Source organism: Vulpes lagopus, chromosome 15, assembly GCF_018345385.1.
Source record: "Vulpes lagopus strain Blue_001 chromosome 15, ASM1834538v1, whole genome shotgun sequence".
Classification (NCBI taxonomy): domain Eukaryota; kingdom Metazoa; phylum Chordata; class Mammalia; order Carnivora; family Canidae; genus Vulpes; species Vulpes lagopus.
Window position 1 is genome coordinate 22,965,659 of NC_054838.1, and position 15,859 is coordinate 22,981,517.

At 47.4% G+C, this 15,859-nt stretch overlaps 1 protein-coding gene across 1 annotated transcript; it reads left to right on the forward strand.

Moving 5' to 3' along the window:
• The first annotated feature begins 1,473 nt into the window (after positions 1 to 1,473).
• Positions 1,474 to 2,058, forward strand: LOC121476060 (RNA polymerase II subunit A C-terminal domain phosphatase SSU72-like). Its single transcript, XM_041729789.1, has one exon. It carries the CDS (start codon positions 1,474 to 1,476, stop codon positions 2,056 to 2,058), a length of 585 nt encoding a protein of 194 aa, XP_041585723.1.
• The last annotated feature ends 13,801 nt before the right edge of the window (positions 2,059 to 15,859 follow it).

Below are 15,859 nucleotides of genomic sequence, written 5' to 3' on the forward strand. Positions count from 1 at the left end.
GAGAGGCAAAGACACAGGCAGAGGGAGAAACAGGCCCCATGCAGGGAGCCCAATGTGGGACTCAATCCCAGGACTCCAGGATCATGCCTTGGCCCAAGGCAGGCACTAAACCGCTGAGCCACCCAGGGATCCTCGGCAATGATTTTAAATTCCTCCCTTTCTCTCTTCCCTTCAAGTCTTATCATTTTGACTCCAACATCCTCTCTGACCTGCCCTTATTCCACCTATCCACAGCCATCACCGTCCCCAAGCTCCAGTCTTCTCAGATCCACCCGTGCTCCATTCTGCCTACACTCCATGTAAAGGGGATTGTTATTGACTAAAATCTACTTTAAAATGTAGCATGTAAACTAATTCAACTATGTTCAACTACCTCTGCTCAGTTATACTCATAAATCATATGCAGCTTAGTGCCACTGTTAATATTACACTTTTCTTTTTTTTTAAGATTTTAAAAATTATTTGAGAGGTAAAGTAAGAGAGAGAAGGAGAGAGAATACACCAGAGGAGAGGCAAAGAGAAAAGCAAAAGCAGAATCCCTATTGATCAGGAAGCCCAACGTGGGGTTTAATTCCAGGACTCCAGGATCATGAATTGAGCCAAAGGCAGACACTTAAGCAGCTGAACCACCCAAGCACCCCTATCTGGAAGGATTTTTAAAACACAGACCCTACGCAGAGGATTAAATAATTTTACATATATTACATTTCAGTATGGGAATGCTCAAACAAGCTGTACTTGAAGGAATAAAAAGCAGGCAGAAGCTGACATCAATTCCTGATTTTCTTTGAGAATCATGATTATAAGACTATTAAATGTGGAAAACACTGTGTTGTAATTCCTAATATACTCTCAGCAGGGATATTCTCCAGAATGTGATTTATTTGCATTGGCAAATGACTTTCTGAATTGTGGGGCAATTCCTATGAAGGTATTCCTATGATTTACACAATTGCATTTCTAGAAAATCCAAATGTATATTAAGGGGCAAGGATACTTTTATGTAATTACGGGTAGAATTGAATTGGATGTAAGTTCAAAATGTCACAACAGATTTTCCACCCATATTCATGACCAGGTGTCACTGCAGAGCACTGACATGCTTCCAGTCAGCCTGACCCGCTCACTGTCAGCCTCAGCCCTCATCACCATGTAGGCCAATCCAACCAACTGCAGGTTTCACATCACTGCGATGGGCGGCCACACCCTTATTGAGATTGAGTGGTTTAGTGGATGGAATCACCTCGCCATTATCGTGATTAGGTTATTGGTCTCAGGATCCAATGACACTCCACCCCCTGAAACGGAATCCACCAGGAAGTCCTGGAAGTCTCTGCCGACTCCCTGAAGGTGCCCAAGTAGAAGCCTGCTGCCCGTCCTCCACCACTGTGCTGGTCTGGAGAGCGGAACCAAGTAGCCAGCGTCCCGGCCACAGCATCCCCGCAGGCCCTGCAGCCCCCAGCAGCCGCCACCATGCCCCCGTCCCCGCTCAGGGTGGCTGTGGTGTGCAGCAGCAACATGAACAGGAGCATGGAAGCCCATGATATCCTCCAGAAAAGGGGGTTCTGCGTCCGGTCTTTTGGAGTCGCGCGTCAGGTGAAGCTCCCGGGTCTCATACGCAATTGCCCCGTGCTCTATGACTTCTCCACGACCTACAAGCAGATGTATAAGGACCTCTGGAGGAAAAACCGGGAATGCTACATGAGCAACGGAATCCTTCAACTCTTGGGGAGAAACCAGAGGATCAAGCCGCACCCAGAAAGGTTTCAGGAGTGCAGCGACCCCTTTGATGTCATCTTCACCTGCGAGGAGAGGGTCTATGACCGAGTGGTGCAAGACCTATGCGCCAGGGAACAGGCGACCTTCCAGCCTGTGTATGTGGTCAACGTGGACATAGTGGACACCTTGGAGGAGGCCACCCTCGGGGCTTTCCTCATCTACAGGCTGTGCCAGAGCCTCCAGCAGGCAGACGACATGGAAGACAGTCTTGGTCAGCTGCTGCTGGCTGCGGAGGAGAAAACTGGAAAGAGCTTTCTTCACACGGTCTGCTTCTACTGAAGGTCAGGGCTGGGATTGGCACGGGGAACAACTTGGGGGGGGTGGACTAGTCTGTATTTTCTTTGAAAAAATGGTTTTAACGCCCTTTCCACATAGTTCTGTTTGTAGGATTTTTAGGTGCATCCCACCGGGGAAGAGAGAAAGAGCAAGAAAAGGCAATCCTTGGGAAACCGAGGACAACGGCTGGTAGTCCTGGAAACAATCCAAACTGGGGGACATTGCTCTGGGTACTTTAGGCACAAGAAGTAATTCAGTGCTCACGTGGGTCTGCAAGGAAGTAACTGCCACAGCCTGCATTTTGCAGATGAGCGAAGAAAAGTTTATAATGGACTGTGGAACTCCATTTGGTGAAGGATATTCAGCCAGGAAACATTGTTCAGGCCATCAAATTTTTTCTCAGCCTTCTTTTGGAGACTCGAGGGGAGAACTAATTTCCTTGCCTTTCCTAGCTCCTAGAAACCACCATGTTTCTTGGCTGATGGTCTCCTATTCCATCTTCAAAGCCAGCCATGGAAAGTTGAGTCCTTTCACATGGCATCACTCTGTCCTCCTCTTCTTCCTCCCTCTTCCACATTGAAGGACCCTTGTAATTACATTGGGCTCACCCAGATAATTCAGGTTGATCTCCCAATTTTAAGGTCTGTGGTGTTAAAAAGCAAGCCACAGGCCCAAGTTGGAGTCACTCGCCCTCACAACTGCAAACCAAGCCTTAATTGCAGTTTCAAACTTCTCCAGGAGTGGACTTGGAAAGCAATCAACCTGGGCTTTTCTACTTAGCACCAATGGGCTGATCAGTCACATAGGTCTTCTCCATCTCCCAAAGGAAGGTGAGATAATTCCCCTAATAAGACCTCCTCCCATTTCCATTCAGGGAAGGGGATTTTGCCTGAAACAGTCCCTTATTTTCTTTGCTAAAAACCTCTTGCGTGATTGTCCTTTCTATAAAAAGCCTTGCATTTTGTATAACTCCTCTGAGCTCCCCTCTACTCTCTGGATGATACGCTGCCTGATTCATGAATTGATTAATAAAGCCAATTATATCTTTACAATGTGCTCATGTGAGTTTTTGTGATTTAACAATGGATTAGGAGACATGGACATGGCCAACATGCACATGAGAAAATGCTCTGCATCGCTTGCCATCAGGGAAATACAAATCAAAACCACAATGAGATACCACCTCACACCAGTGAGAATGGGGAAAATTAACAAGGCAGGAAACCACAAATGTTGGAGAGGATGCGGAGAAAAGAGGACCCTCTTACACTGTTGGTGGGAATGTGAACTGGTGCAGCCACTCTGGAAAACTGTGTGGAGGTTCCTCAAAGAGTTAAAAATAGACCTGCCCTACCACCCAGCAATTGCACTGTTGGGGATTTACCCCAAAGATTCAGATGCAATGAAACGCCGAGACACTTGCACCCCGATGTTTCTAGCAGCAATGTCCACAATAGCCAAACTGTGGAAGGAGCCTAGGTGTCCATCGAAAGATGAATGGATAAAGAAGATGTGGTCTATGTATAGAATGGAATATTACTCAGCCATTAGAAATGACAAATACCCACCATTTGCTTCAATGTGGATGGAACTGGAGGGTATTATGCTGAGTGAAGTAAGTTAATCGGAGAAGGAAAAACAGTGTATGTTCTCATTCATTTGGGGAATATAAATAATAGTGAAAGGGAATATAAAGGAAGGGACAAGAAATGTGTGGGAAATATCAGGGAGACAGAACATAAAGACTCCTAACTCTGGGAAACGAACTAGGGGTGGTGGAAGGGGAGGAGGGCGGGGGGCGGGGGGGAATGGGTGACGGGCACTGAGGTGGACACTTGACGGGATGAGCACTGGGTGTTTTTCTGTATATTGGTAAATTGAACACCAACAAAAATTAATTTATAAAAAAAATAATAAAGTAAAAGAAAAATAACAATTGATAGGAAACTTAATCCTATGTGTACGCTTAATTTTAAAGTATACTGCTTGCAATGTCTGAGGGTGTTCTTTTGGAAATAGAATAGAATGAAACAATTAAGTAAGCATGAATTCCTCTTCATTGTCATAAATTATTGGGAGCTCCTTGGACGTCATTAATCACACAGTAAAGAAGTATATTGAAATTAGAGATATAAAAAATAAAATAAAATAAAATAAAATTAGAGGTATAGGCTATCACTTTTTAAGAAATGATTTTGTTTTGCTCATTTTTTTAGAGAGCTGGTGAGCAGGAGTGGTAGGGCAGTGGGGAGGAGCATTAGGAGAAAGAGAATCCCAAGCAGGCTCCACACCCAGCACGGAGCCCAATGCAGGGCTCAGTCTCATGACCCAAGATCATGACTTGAGCCAAAATCAAGAGTCAGACACCTAACCCCCTGAGCCGCCCAGGTGGCCCTCCTTTTGAGTGGTATATTAATTATAGAGGGTTTTTTTCTTTTTTATAATAAATTTATTTTTTATTGGTGTCCAATTTGCCAACATACAGAATAACACCCAGTGCTCAACCCATCAAGTGCCCCCCTCAGTGCCCATCACCCATTCACCCCCACCCCCCGCCCTCCTCCCCTTCCACCACCCCTAGTTCGTTTCCCAGAGTTAGGAGTCTTTATGTTCTGTCTGATATTTCCCACACACTTCTCCCTTCCCTTATATTCCCTTTCACTATTATTTATATTCCCCAAATGAATGAGAACATATAATGTTTGTCCTTCTCCGATTGACTTACTTCACTCAGCATAATACCCTCCAGTTCCATCCACGTTGAAGCAAATGGTGGGTATTTGTCATTTCTAATGGCTGAGTAATATTCCATTGTATACATAAACCACAGCTTCTTTATCCATTCATCTTTCAATGGACACCGAGGCTCCTTCCACAGTTTGGCTATTGTGGACATTGCTGCTAGAAACATCCGGGTGCAGGTATCCCGGCATTTCATTGCATCTGTATCTTTGGGGTAAATCCCCAACAGTGCAATTGCTGGGTGGTAGGGCAGGTCTATTTTTAACTCTTTAACTCCACACATTTTTCCAGAGTGGCTGCACCAGTTCACATTCCCACCAACAGTGTAAAAGGGTTCCCTTTTCTCCACATTAAGAGGGTTTTTCTAATGAAAAATAGCATTTGACTTGTTGATGGCTTTCCTTATTGACTATATTTACCTTTCTAATGCTGACACCAAAACTTTAAGTAATAAATGAATCTTATATTATTGCTAAGGACTTAGAAGTGTAAATAAGGGGCAGCCCTGGTGGCCCAGCGGTTTAGCACCGCCTTCAGCTGGGGATGTGATCTTGGAGACCTGGGATCAAGTCCCACATCAGGCTCCCTGCATGGAGCCTGCTTTTCCCTCTGCCTGTGTCTCTGCCTCTCTCTCTCTCTCTCTCTCTCTCTCTGTGTGTGTGTGTCTGTCATGAATAAATAAATAAAATCTAAAAAAAAAAGAAGTGTAAATAAGGAGAAACATCCCCAAATGAAAATAAATAAAGTGAAATAACCTAATTTTGAGAGTATCTTTTTCTCTATTTGGAGGCCGATCTTCAAGCTTTCAAGCCACATATTTTAAGCTTTATCAATTCAACTGATGAAATAATTCTTAACATAGGAGTTTTTATTATTAAGATATCCATTAATTTACCTAATTGTGCTACTTGGGACTAGAGTAAGGGGTGTTCATATGACACATGAATGAATTTTCTCTTGATTATTCTTTCCAGAGGTATCAAACCTCCCATTTTGGCATTTCTCTGTTGATACAACCACAGATCTTCTGGGCCAGGGCCATGCACAGACTAAGCACAAGAGTTACCCTTTTGGGGAACTGAGCCAAAGAGTAAATTTCTTCATGCTTTCTTTCAGTCAAAGGATGGCACTGAGATACAATGTTTATGGTTTCTCAAGGGCTAGTTTTGCAGATTGAGCTTTTAGATGCTGGGTCACTGGGTTGGGTGGATGACACATCTCTGAATTGACTCTTTGCCGTGCTCCTTTATTCCTTTTGTCCCCTCTCCTGATCCTTAGGATTGAAATTGCAATAGAACAGGGACCTCCATGAATGCCCAGTGGGTGGAGTGTCATTGGATCCTGAGACCAATAACCTAATCACGATAATAGCGAAGTGATTCCATCCACTAAACCACTCAATCTCAATAAGGGTGTGGCCACCCATCGCAGTGATGTGAAACCTGCAGTTGGTTGGATTGGCCTACATGGTGATGAGGGCTGAGGCTGACAGTGAGCGGGTCAGGCTGACTGGAAGCATGTCAGTGCTCTGCAGTGACACCTGGTCATGAATATGGGTGGAAAATCTGTTGTGACATTTTGAACTTACATCCAATTCAATTCTACCCATAATTACATAAAAGTATCCTTGCCCCTTAATATACATTTGGATTTTCTAGAAATGCAATTGTGTAAATCATAGGAATACCTTCATAGGAATTGTCCCACAATTCAGAAAGTCATTTGCCAATGCAAATAAATCACATTCTGGAGAATATCCCTGCTGAGAGTATATTAGGAATTACAACACAGTGTTTTCCGCATTTAATACTCTTAAAATCATGATTCTCAAGGAAAATCAAGCATGATGGAAACTCTTTCAATTAGCAAAGTGTCCCAGAGCAGGAACCAGGGTGTATTTATATTCAGTCACCTTCAAGGAGTGGGTGGTGACTTCCAGGAATTCTTGACTGATTCAATTTGATCCAATGGAGCGCAATCTAATCATGCTAACTACAATGTAATCATTGGAACAGCCAGGTGATTAAATTACTCATACTTCTTATTTTCTTGACAAGGGTGTTGCTACCGGGAGGGAGCATTTTCAATTCGGGAGTTACCAACTTGGTTTACTTTGGTATTTGGCTATAGAGGACAGATATAGGTAAAAGAAAGGAAGAAAACTTCAGAAGGAAATGAATATGTTCATGGTACAGATTGTGGAGATCGTTTCCTGGAAGTATATTTATCTCCAAACTCATCAAGTTGTACACATAAAATATGTACAGCCTTTTGTATGTCAATTATACCTTGGTAAAGTGTTTTATAAGGAAATCTTATTATAGCTATATAAATATCAACTAAAAGTACTGTATGGTTTTTTTAATCAGTGCAATCTGGCTAATCAATTAAAGATGTAAAGGAACTGTATTACTCAGCCATTAGAAACGACAAATACCCACCATTTGCTTCAACGTGGATGGAACTGGAGGGTATTATGCTGAGTGAAATAAGTCAATCAGAGAAGGACAAACATTATATGTTCTCATTCATTTGGGGAATATAAATAATAGTGAAAGGGAATATAAGGGAATGGAGAAGAAATGGGTAGGAAATATCAGAAAGGGAGACAGAACATGAAGACTCCTAACTCGGGGAAACGAACTAGGGGTGGTGGAAGGGGAGGAGGGCGGGGGGTGGGGGTGAATGGGTGATGGGCACTGAGGGGGGCACTTGACGGGATGAGCACTGGGTGTTATTCTGTATTTTGGCAAATTGAACACCAATAAAAAAAATAAATTTATTATTAAAAAAAAGAAGATGTGGTCTATGTATACAATGGAATATTACTCAGCCATTAGAAATGACAAATACCCACTATTTGCTTTGACATGGATGGAACTGGAGGGTATTATGCTGAGTGAAATAAGTCAATCGGAGAAGGACAAACATTATATGGTCTCATTCATTTGGGGAATATAAAAATTAGTGAAAGAGAATAAAGGGAAAGGAGTGAAAATATCAGTGAGGGTGACAAAACATGAGAGACACCTAACTCTGGGAAATGAACAAGGGATAGTGGAAGGGGAGGTGGGCGGGGGGTTGGGGTGACTGATGGGCACTTGGCTGGATGAGCACTGGGTGTTATGCTATATGTTGGCAAATTGAACTCCAATTAAAAAAAATTTTAAGAAAAATAAAATAAAATGGATGCTCTTACAGCTAAGGTTAATGAGGCAGAAGAAAGAATGAGTGACATAGAAAACAAGTTGGTGGAAAGGAAGGAACCTGGGGAAAAGAGAAAACAACTAAGAGCCCATGAGGAGAAACTCCAAGAACTAAGTAATAGTTTGAGAAAGAATAATATTCGTCTTAACTCTGGACTTTGGGGTCTTCTTCTCAGCCTGGACACCAGCACCTGCCCAGGCCACAGCCCTCAGCCTCTCAGCTGCTAACCTCAAGGCTCAAGGAGGTTCCCCTCTCCCTGGTAGAGAAGAACATTAGTTGGTCAAGGAGAAATTCTTCCCAGTCCCTGAGGTAGGAGAAGGAGTGACAGGAAGGAGGCAGACCACCTCCCAGAAGTACACCCAGCATTCACAGATTGCTCCATTGGAACCCAATGCCATCATGGGGAGGCCCGGTGCAAGGGGAGGGTCAAAGCCACAAGCACACACCAGGCTGCAGGGAAAGGACTCCCATAGCACAAGGCTCTCCTCAGCCCTGAGGCCAGACAGACCCAGTGAAGGAACAGGCAGGCCATGGTGAGGGAGCCGGGCAATCCCCCGGCTGTCACGGAAGCTGTCACGGAGTCCAGTTGAATGGCCTGGGAGACATAAACCATCAAGAAGGAACGGCTAGTTTATCACCTCTTACCGACTTCAATTTGCCCAAACTTTGACCTTCAAGGTATCGTGCATACATAACTCATGAATGAGCACCCACATCTCTCCCTAGTGAGCTCCCCACAACCCGCCCCACCACCAACCAGGTAGCTTCTCTAAGCCAAACGTGTCTCCAAGTGGCCTGGTAATGCAAAAGCCCTGACCTACCAACCCTTTCTCACCGCCCTTCCAGGCTGACCCCAAAGCCGCTGCTCTTGTGAAAGAAGTTCCCTATTGCTTTCAGATCAGGCAAGCAGGGAGCCACAGCAGGCTTCAGATTTCCCTGGACCCTGGAAGAAGAAGGCTTCAGGCTGCCCTCTGCTACACTGCCCAACACCTGCCCCATTTAGATCCTGAGAAAGCGTTGTCAGACAAAGCCCTGTCCCAGGGCCCAAAGGCAGAGTCAGAGTAAATTATTCAGTAATACTGTCCACTCCTGAGCCCTCCACCTCAGAGGTACCATTTGCTCTTTGTGGGGCTCCTGAGCATCTGATGAGATAAAATATGAAAGAGCCCTGGAAACAGTAAAACACCCTGCAAACCCCAGAAGAGTGTAAGGGGGGAAATCCAGGGAAATGACTGGGCACTGTGCTAGTGAGAGAAGCACCCTGCGGGCTCCCGGGAGAACTCCGCGAGGGATGGTGCCCCCCAGGAAGGATTCCACGGGAACGGGGCCCGTGCCAGCAAAGGAAGCAGGCTTGCCTGGCAGGCACCCCACAGGCAGTCTGCTCTGCCAGGGCGGGCTCATTGCCAAGAATGGGCCACAGGGAAGAGATTAGCTGTGGCAGGAACTGGCCAAGGGGAGAAGGGACCCGGCCTGCCAACCGCCCGCAGGGAACAAAGGCAGCACAGCTCCCAGCGTTTGGCAGGCACAGGCTCCCAGCAGGGCTCCTTCCTAGGAACGCAACATGGGGCTCATGCCAGGTGTGTCCAGATGGGAGGATAGGTGACTGAGGTCTGCTGTGCCAAATCGATGGCCCATCCTGGGGGAGGAGGTGCCAGAGTCTCTGGGAGGCCCCGGGGCTGACTCTGGCACAACCCTCTCCAGCACAGCTGAGGAAGACCACAGGCCCGCCTGGTTTTGCCACTCTATCCCCATAGCCCAGAGACCAGAGGCCCAGAACAGAATTCCTCACTCCTCTGTCCCCTTCCCCTATGCAGGAAGGACTGTCAAAATATTTAACAACCGGTACAGTTCACAGTGGAGGCAAGAATTCCCCCAAGCTGCCACATGGGAGTGACTGGCCCATCCAGAAGCGACAGTCTGAGAGCCTCATGATGAGTGCCCTCATGAATTGGGAATTCCAGCACTCTCCCTGGGGAAGCTGTCTACCCACCTGGGTCCAGCCTCTGATCAGGAGGATACATAGAGACAGAGGTCAGAACCCAGAAACTATAGCAGGTGTATGGACCCCAGGTGCCTGACCCTGATGGTGCTCAGCCAGGGTCTCTGGAGGCCGCGGATACTGGGGGAAGTTAGGGAGTTTGAGGCCTTAGCTCTTTCTACATAGTACCTTGTGTACTATGTATGTACTATACCTTAGGAACTGGTGCTGCCATATGTGGCACACAAGCAGGATATCAGGCCTGTCCTTCCCAATCTCAAGCTCTTCTTGACACCCACCTGCCCATCTCCCATATGGGGAGCTCCCAGGGCAGAGGGCTGGAGCATGAAGCATCCACCTCCTTCCTGAGCCCACACACTGACATCGCAGCCTTGCCTAGGACAAAGTGGCCTTCCTCCTGCTTCATACTCATTGCTACAATTCCACATGAGCCTCACAAAAAGAGCCAACTTTGGTGCCAACTTTGGATTAGGAAATGGGAAAACTATCCCCTGGCACAGGAGTACATACTACAGCCAACCCACCTGCAGCCCAGCTCTCACCTCTGTAAAACCTTAAAAGAACTTGAAGGTCATCTTTCAGTCCCCACATCATGATCTCTCTGTCCCACCCCCAGGTCTTACTCTGCCTTTCTTACCCAAGACTTCCTCCTTCAGGCCCTGCTGGGAAGGAGCCTATACAATCTACACCAAGACTTCTTCCCTTTTCCTTCCTGTGTCACCCAGACCTGGCTGTGGAAGGAGAAGATCTGAGAGTGGAAAGATACCATTAGGATTATTCTGCCCAAGACACTGACAAGGATAAAGAACTGACTTATCCAAGTGAGTTAGACACTGAGAGAGAGAGAGAGAGAGAGAGAGCCAGTATCTGAATCCTGCCTGGTGATTTCTTCCCTGAGGCCCTCCAGAGCCAGGAGGGACCCTCTTTCCTCTGAGCAGGAAAGAAGTCTGTCTTCTCAGCTCCTGTCAACGGGCGGGTCCTTACCAAGCATTAGACCAGGTGAGCCCTCGAGAACAATACAGGCTAAAGAGAGGATCATCTTGGGCAGACCGGAAGGCACAACAGCCTACTGAGGAGAGTTTGTTGGCTTGCTTTGTCTTACTTCGTGGGAGGGGATGGGGAAGAGTTGTCAGGACATAGCAAAGTCACATGAGCGTCCCCTAGCCGCCAGATAGCAACCTGACTTCAGTGCCATCTCTGTACCTTCAGCAACAGTCATGATTGCCACCCAATACCGCCAAGCCAACTTCGTCAAAACTGAGTCAAAGGTCACAATGATGGTTGTAACCTTAGAGGGTAGGCGCAGTGCAGAGAGGAACAGAAGATATATCAAACTGCCTTCCAGTCCCGCTACACAGATCTCTGCCTGGGAGTCACAGAAGTGGACCATGCCCTCCCTGCACATGGACTGGCCTAGTACCAGTGCCAGACTGTCCTAGGAAGTCTCCCATCAGTCACCACTCTCCTCACAAACTCAGGAGGGGTCCTCATCAGCCAGCTCTTATCAGAAATAATAATGTGTTAAAAAGGAATTCAAGGGGATCCCTGGGTGGTTCAGCAGTTTGGCGCCTGCCTTTGGCCCAAGGCATGATCCTGGAGTCCTGGGATTGAGTCCCGCATCGGGTTCCCAGCATGGAGTCTCCCTCTCCCTCTCTCTCTCCCTCTCTCTCTCCCTCTCTCTCTCTGTGTCTCTCATGAATAAATAAATAAAATCTTTTAAAAAAAAAAAAGAGAAAACAAAGGAATTAAGTTTCTTTGTCATCCAAGTAGCAAGTTAAGGTCAGCCCGCACATGTAAAAGGGAAATAGACAACACTATAAAATACGGGACTGTGAAGAGCCAGATGAGGTCACTTCTTAGCCAAATTTCATTTTTAGCAGAAACTTCTTGGCCTTTTCTGAACCAGCCAACCCCTCCCCATCCCACTGCAGTCACAGGTGACCCCCAGTGCCCAGGACTGGGGGGAAGGGGTGGTGCAGGTAGCAGTGGGGTAGCAGTGTAGTGGTATTGCTACAGTTAGGAACCACCTTCAAGTGACATCCTCATGGCTGGTGCAGTCTAACAGTGCAGGCAGCATGGAAATGAAGTCTGAGGTAGAAGGAAAGATTTGCTATCTGCAGGGTAGCATGATAGCTTTCTGGGCCAAGGGGATGATTGCATGACAAAGAGGGAAGCCAGGCAGCAGCAGGTCCACATTCTGGACACTGGAGGCCAATGGAGCATCCCGGGCATAGCCCTGGTCTATTATGTCAGGAGAACATGGTCCTGCCAGGCTTGGCTGGCCTGGAGGCTCCCTCTGCACACCCTGAGACCCACCCTCCTTTCACTGATGTGCTTAACAAGTGAAGTACATGGGATCCCTGGGGGGCTCAGCGGTTGGAGCCTGCCTTTGGCTCAGGATGTGATCCTGAAGTCCCGGGATCAAATCCCACATCAGGTTCTCTGCATGGGGCCTGCTTCTCCCTCTGCCTGTGTCTCTGCCTCTCTCTGTGTGTCTCTCATAAATAAATAAATAAAAACTTTTTTTAAAAAAAAAAGTGAAAGTGCACACTTTAAGAGGTCACTGAGACATCCCAGATTGATATCTTTCTTTTTCCTCTAGAAAGGGGAGGAGCGAGATTAACTGAGTTTAAGGTCCAGAACAGACAACAGTCATTGAGAAAAACAGACTGCTACCAGGTAATAAAGGGGGAGAGGAGATTAAAACTGGGCATCCAAAAATCTGAGGGTGAAGACCATCTGCCACAACTACCAGCCTTGAACCAATGCTTCTGCGTTATTTTGAAAACAGCTGAGTGAGCATTCCAGCTGTTCTCTCTCAGGCCGTATTTGTAGGTTTTCAGGATGATTTGAAAGTTATCTAGGTAAGTTGGTGGCTCCGCATCACTGGCCATCAGGAAAATACAAATCAAAACCACAATGAAAAAAAAAAACAACCACAATGAGGACTCATAAAGGGGATCATTTTATAATACTTAAAGTGTCAATTCAAATAAGATGAAAACAGGGAGGGAGGCAAACCATAAGAGACAACTCTCGAAACTGTGGAAGGAGCCTCGGTGTCCATTGAAAGATGAATGGACAAAGAAGCTGTGGTTTATGTATACAATGGAATATTCCTCAGCCATTAGAAACGACAAATACCCACCATTTGCTTCAACGTGGATGGAACTGGAGGGTATTATGCTGAGTGAAGTAAGTCAATCGGAGAAGGACAAACATTATATGGTCTCATTCATTTGGGGAATATAAATAATAGTGAAAGGGAATAAAGGGGAAAGGAGAAAAAATAAGTGGGAAATATCAGAAAGGGAGACAGAAGATAAAGACTCCTAACTCTGGGAAAGGAACTGGGGGTGGTGGAAGGGGAGGCGGGCAGGGGGTGGGGTGACTGGGTGATGGGCACTGAGGGGGGCACTCGATGGGATGAGCACTGGGTGTTATGCTATATGTTGGGAAATTGAACACCAATAAAAAAAATGAAAAATAGCAATAAGCCAGCTGAGCGAGCAAGAGCCCCGGGCGCAGGGCCTCGGTGCTGCCCCGCCCCGGCTCCGGGCTGCCGGGCTAACCGCGCCTCCGGCCGCCGCCGCGCTCATTCCGTGGCCTCGGGCGCCCCCGCGCGGTCTCAGCCGGCGGCGCTGCTGCCTCCGGCGCGCCGGGTCCCAGCGGCCGCTCCCCGAGACCCTCGCGGGGCCCGCGCAGCCCCAGCCTCCCGGGGCCTCGTCAGCGCGCGGCGGAGGCGCTGTTCGCGCGCTCGGGGCTCCCGGGGCCGCGGGGCGACTGCCGCTCCGGCAGCGCTAACGAGCCCCGCGGGATCCCCGCAGAGCTCCGCTCCCAGCGCCGCGGCCTCCCGCCTGCCGCCTGCCGCCTCCCGTGCCCCCCGCCGGGCCGCCCAGGCCCCAGCCGCACCCCCGCACCTCCCCAGTCCTCGGTGACCAGGGGGCTCGCCCCCCAGAGGGAAGACACTGGGCCCCCAGCCTGCACGGGGTAATAGTGGGACCCCTTCATCGGGTGGGTGGTCTACGGACAACCACCGTCCGCTCCCCTTTACCATCTGCCAGGAATTATGCTGGGCGTACTGTTACCCCGTTTGCCTCACTTAGTCCTCAGGACCGCACTGACAGGACCTGTCGTAGGTGTGTGCTATTCCCATTTTACAGATAGGGAAACTGAGGTGGCATAACTTCACCTGAAAGCTAATGTTTTTTGCTTTGGTGTTTTCATAAATGCCTTCTAGGCCTCACAACCCACTCAGATACTCCTCAGAAAAAGGGATTCCATGGCCCAATAATTCGAGGAAATTCTGCATTTGTGAAGGCTGACAAATGCATTTTTAGGGAGCTGGAGTCTCTTAGAGAAGAAAACTGCTTATCTTGGTTTCAGTGTTTTCCAAACTTTTTTTTTTTTTTAAGATTTTATTCATTTATTCATGAGAGACACATGGGGTGGGGGGGCACAGACACAGGCAGAGGGAGAAGCAGGCTCCATGCAGGAAGTCTGAGGTGGGGCTTGATCCCTGGTCTCCAAGGTCACGCCCTGGGCTGCAGGTGGCTCTAAACCGCTGAGCCCCCCGGGCTGCCCCCAAGCACTGTTCTAACTGTTTTGTGTGCATTAACTTATACCTTACAACTGCACAGATGTTAGCCACCCCCCAGAACAAAAAAAGAAAAAACAAGATCATGATAATTGAATGAGTAATAAATGCAAAATTCTTGGAAGAAAGCACTTAGAATTATCACAAGCTTTGGCTACTATCATTATTCCTATTTTACAGAGAAAACTGAGGCACAGGAAGATTCCATAGTTTGCTCTAGGTCACACTGCTGGTCAGTGATTTGGAATCCAGGCGGCCTGGGGGCAGGGCCTATGCTGACAACCACTGCACATTCTGCCTCAGCCAGAGTAGAGGGCAAACTCCAGGTCTGGGCCTGACAGCAAAGCCACCATTCCCCATGAGAGCATCTCTTCTCTATGAAGGGCCACCACCCCCTACCCTGCTGACCCCACCTGCACATCATTACCACACTCATTCTGCCTGGGTCAGACTCCGGCCCCACCATTTACTGGCTTGGTGATCTCAGACAAGTAACTTAACAATCAATTTCCCCGTCGGTAAAAGGACAGCATCATCTAACACACAGGTGTGTGTGAGGATGGACTGAGATGACAGACATAAAGCACTTAACACAGGACTGAGCCATCTGAAGCATGCAGTACCTGACAGCTCAACACCTGCCTTCACTCCCACTTCCACTCCTGGTCCCTGACTTACCCCCACCTCCACCTGCCGCACCCCTAGTCTTGAAACTATGGCTTTATGTGTCTGTCTTCCCCACAAGTTTGAGCCCTAAAGGTTAGTCTTGTTCACTACTACATGCCTGGGGACTTACCACACCAAACTCAGCACACACTAAAACCTAATTCATGTTTACTGAATGAACAACTGAATTATGATAAGGAATAAAGCTATTATTAATTGTTGAGAATCCATTGTGCACTAGGCCTGGTTCCAAATATTTTATATGGATTCTTACTTGATACAATCACCATATCAGGTAAGTACTAGAGTTGTCCCATTTGAGGAAACTGAGGCACAGAGATGTGCCTGGTAAATAGCAGAGACAGGATTTGAACCCAGGAAGTGTGGCTTTTGAGCCTGCAAGCTTAGCCTTGATAACCAAGTGAACAGATGGATGCCTACCTACACTCCCAGGGATGCTGAGAAGGCCAAAGGATACTAGAAGCCCTGCCTGTGCACAAAGGTTTATTACTAAGCCCCAGAAAAGGAAGCAAGTCCAGATTTGGGCCTGTTTCTCCCAGGCCTCAGTTTATCTATCTGTGAAGTAAGTGCTG

Excerpts from the sequence above, each read along its gene's own strand:
- LOC121476060 (XM_041729789.1), top strand. The coding sequence starts at position 1,474 with ATGCCCCCGTCCCCGCTCAGGGTGGCTGTGGTGTGCAGCAGCAACATG.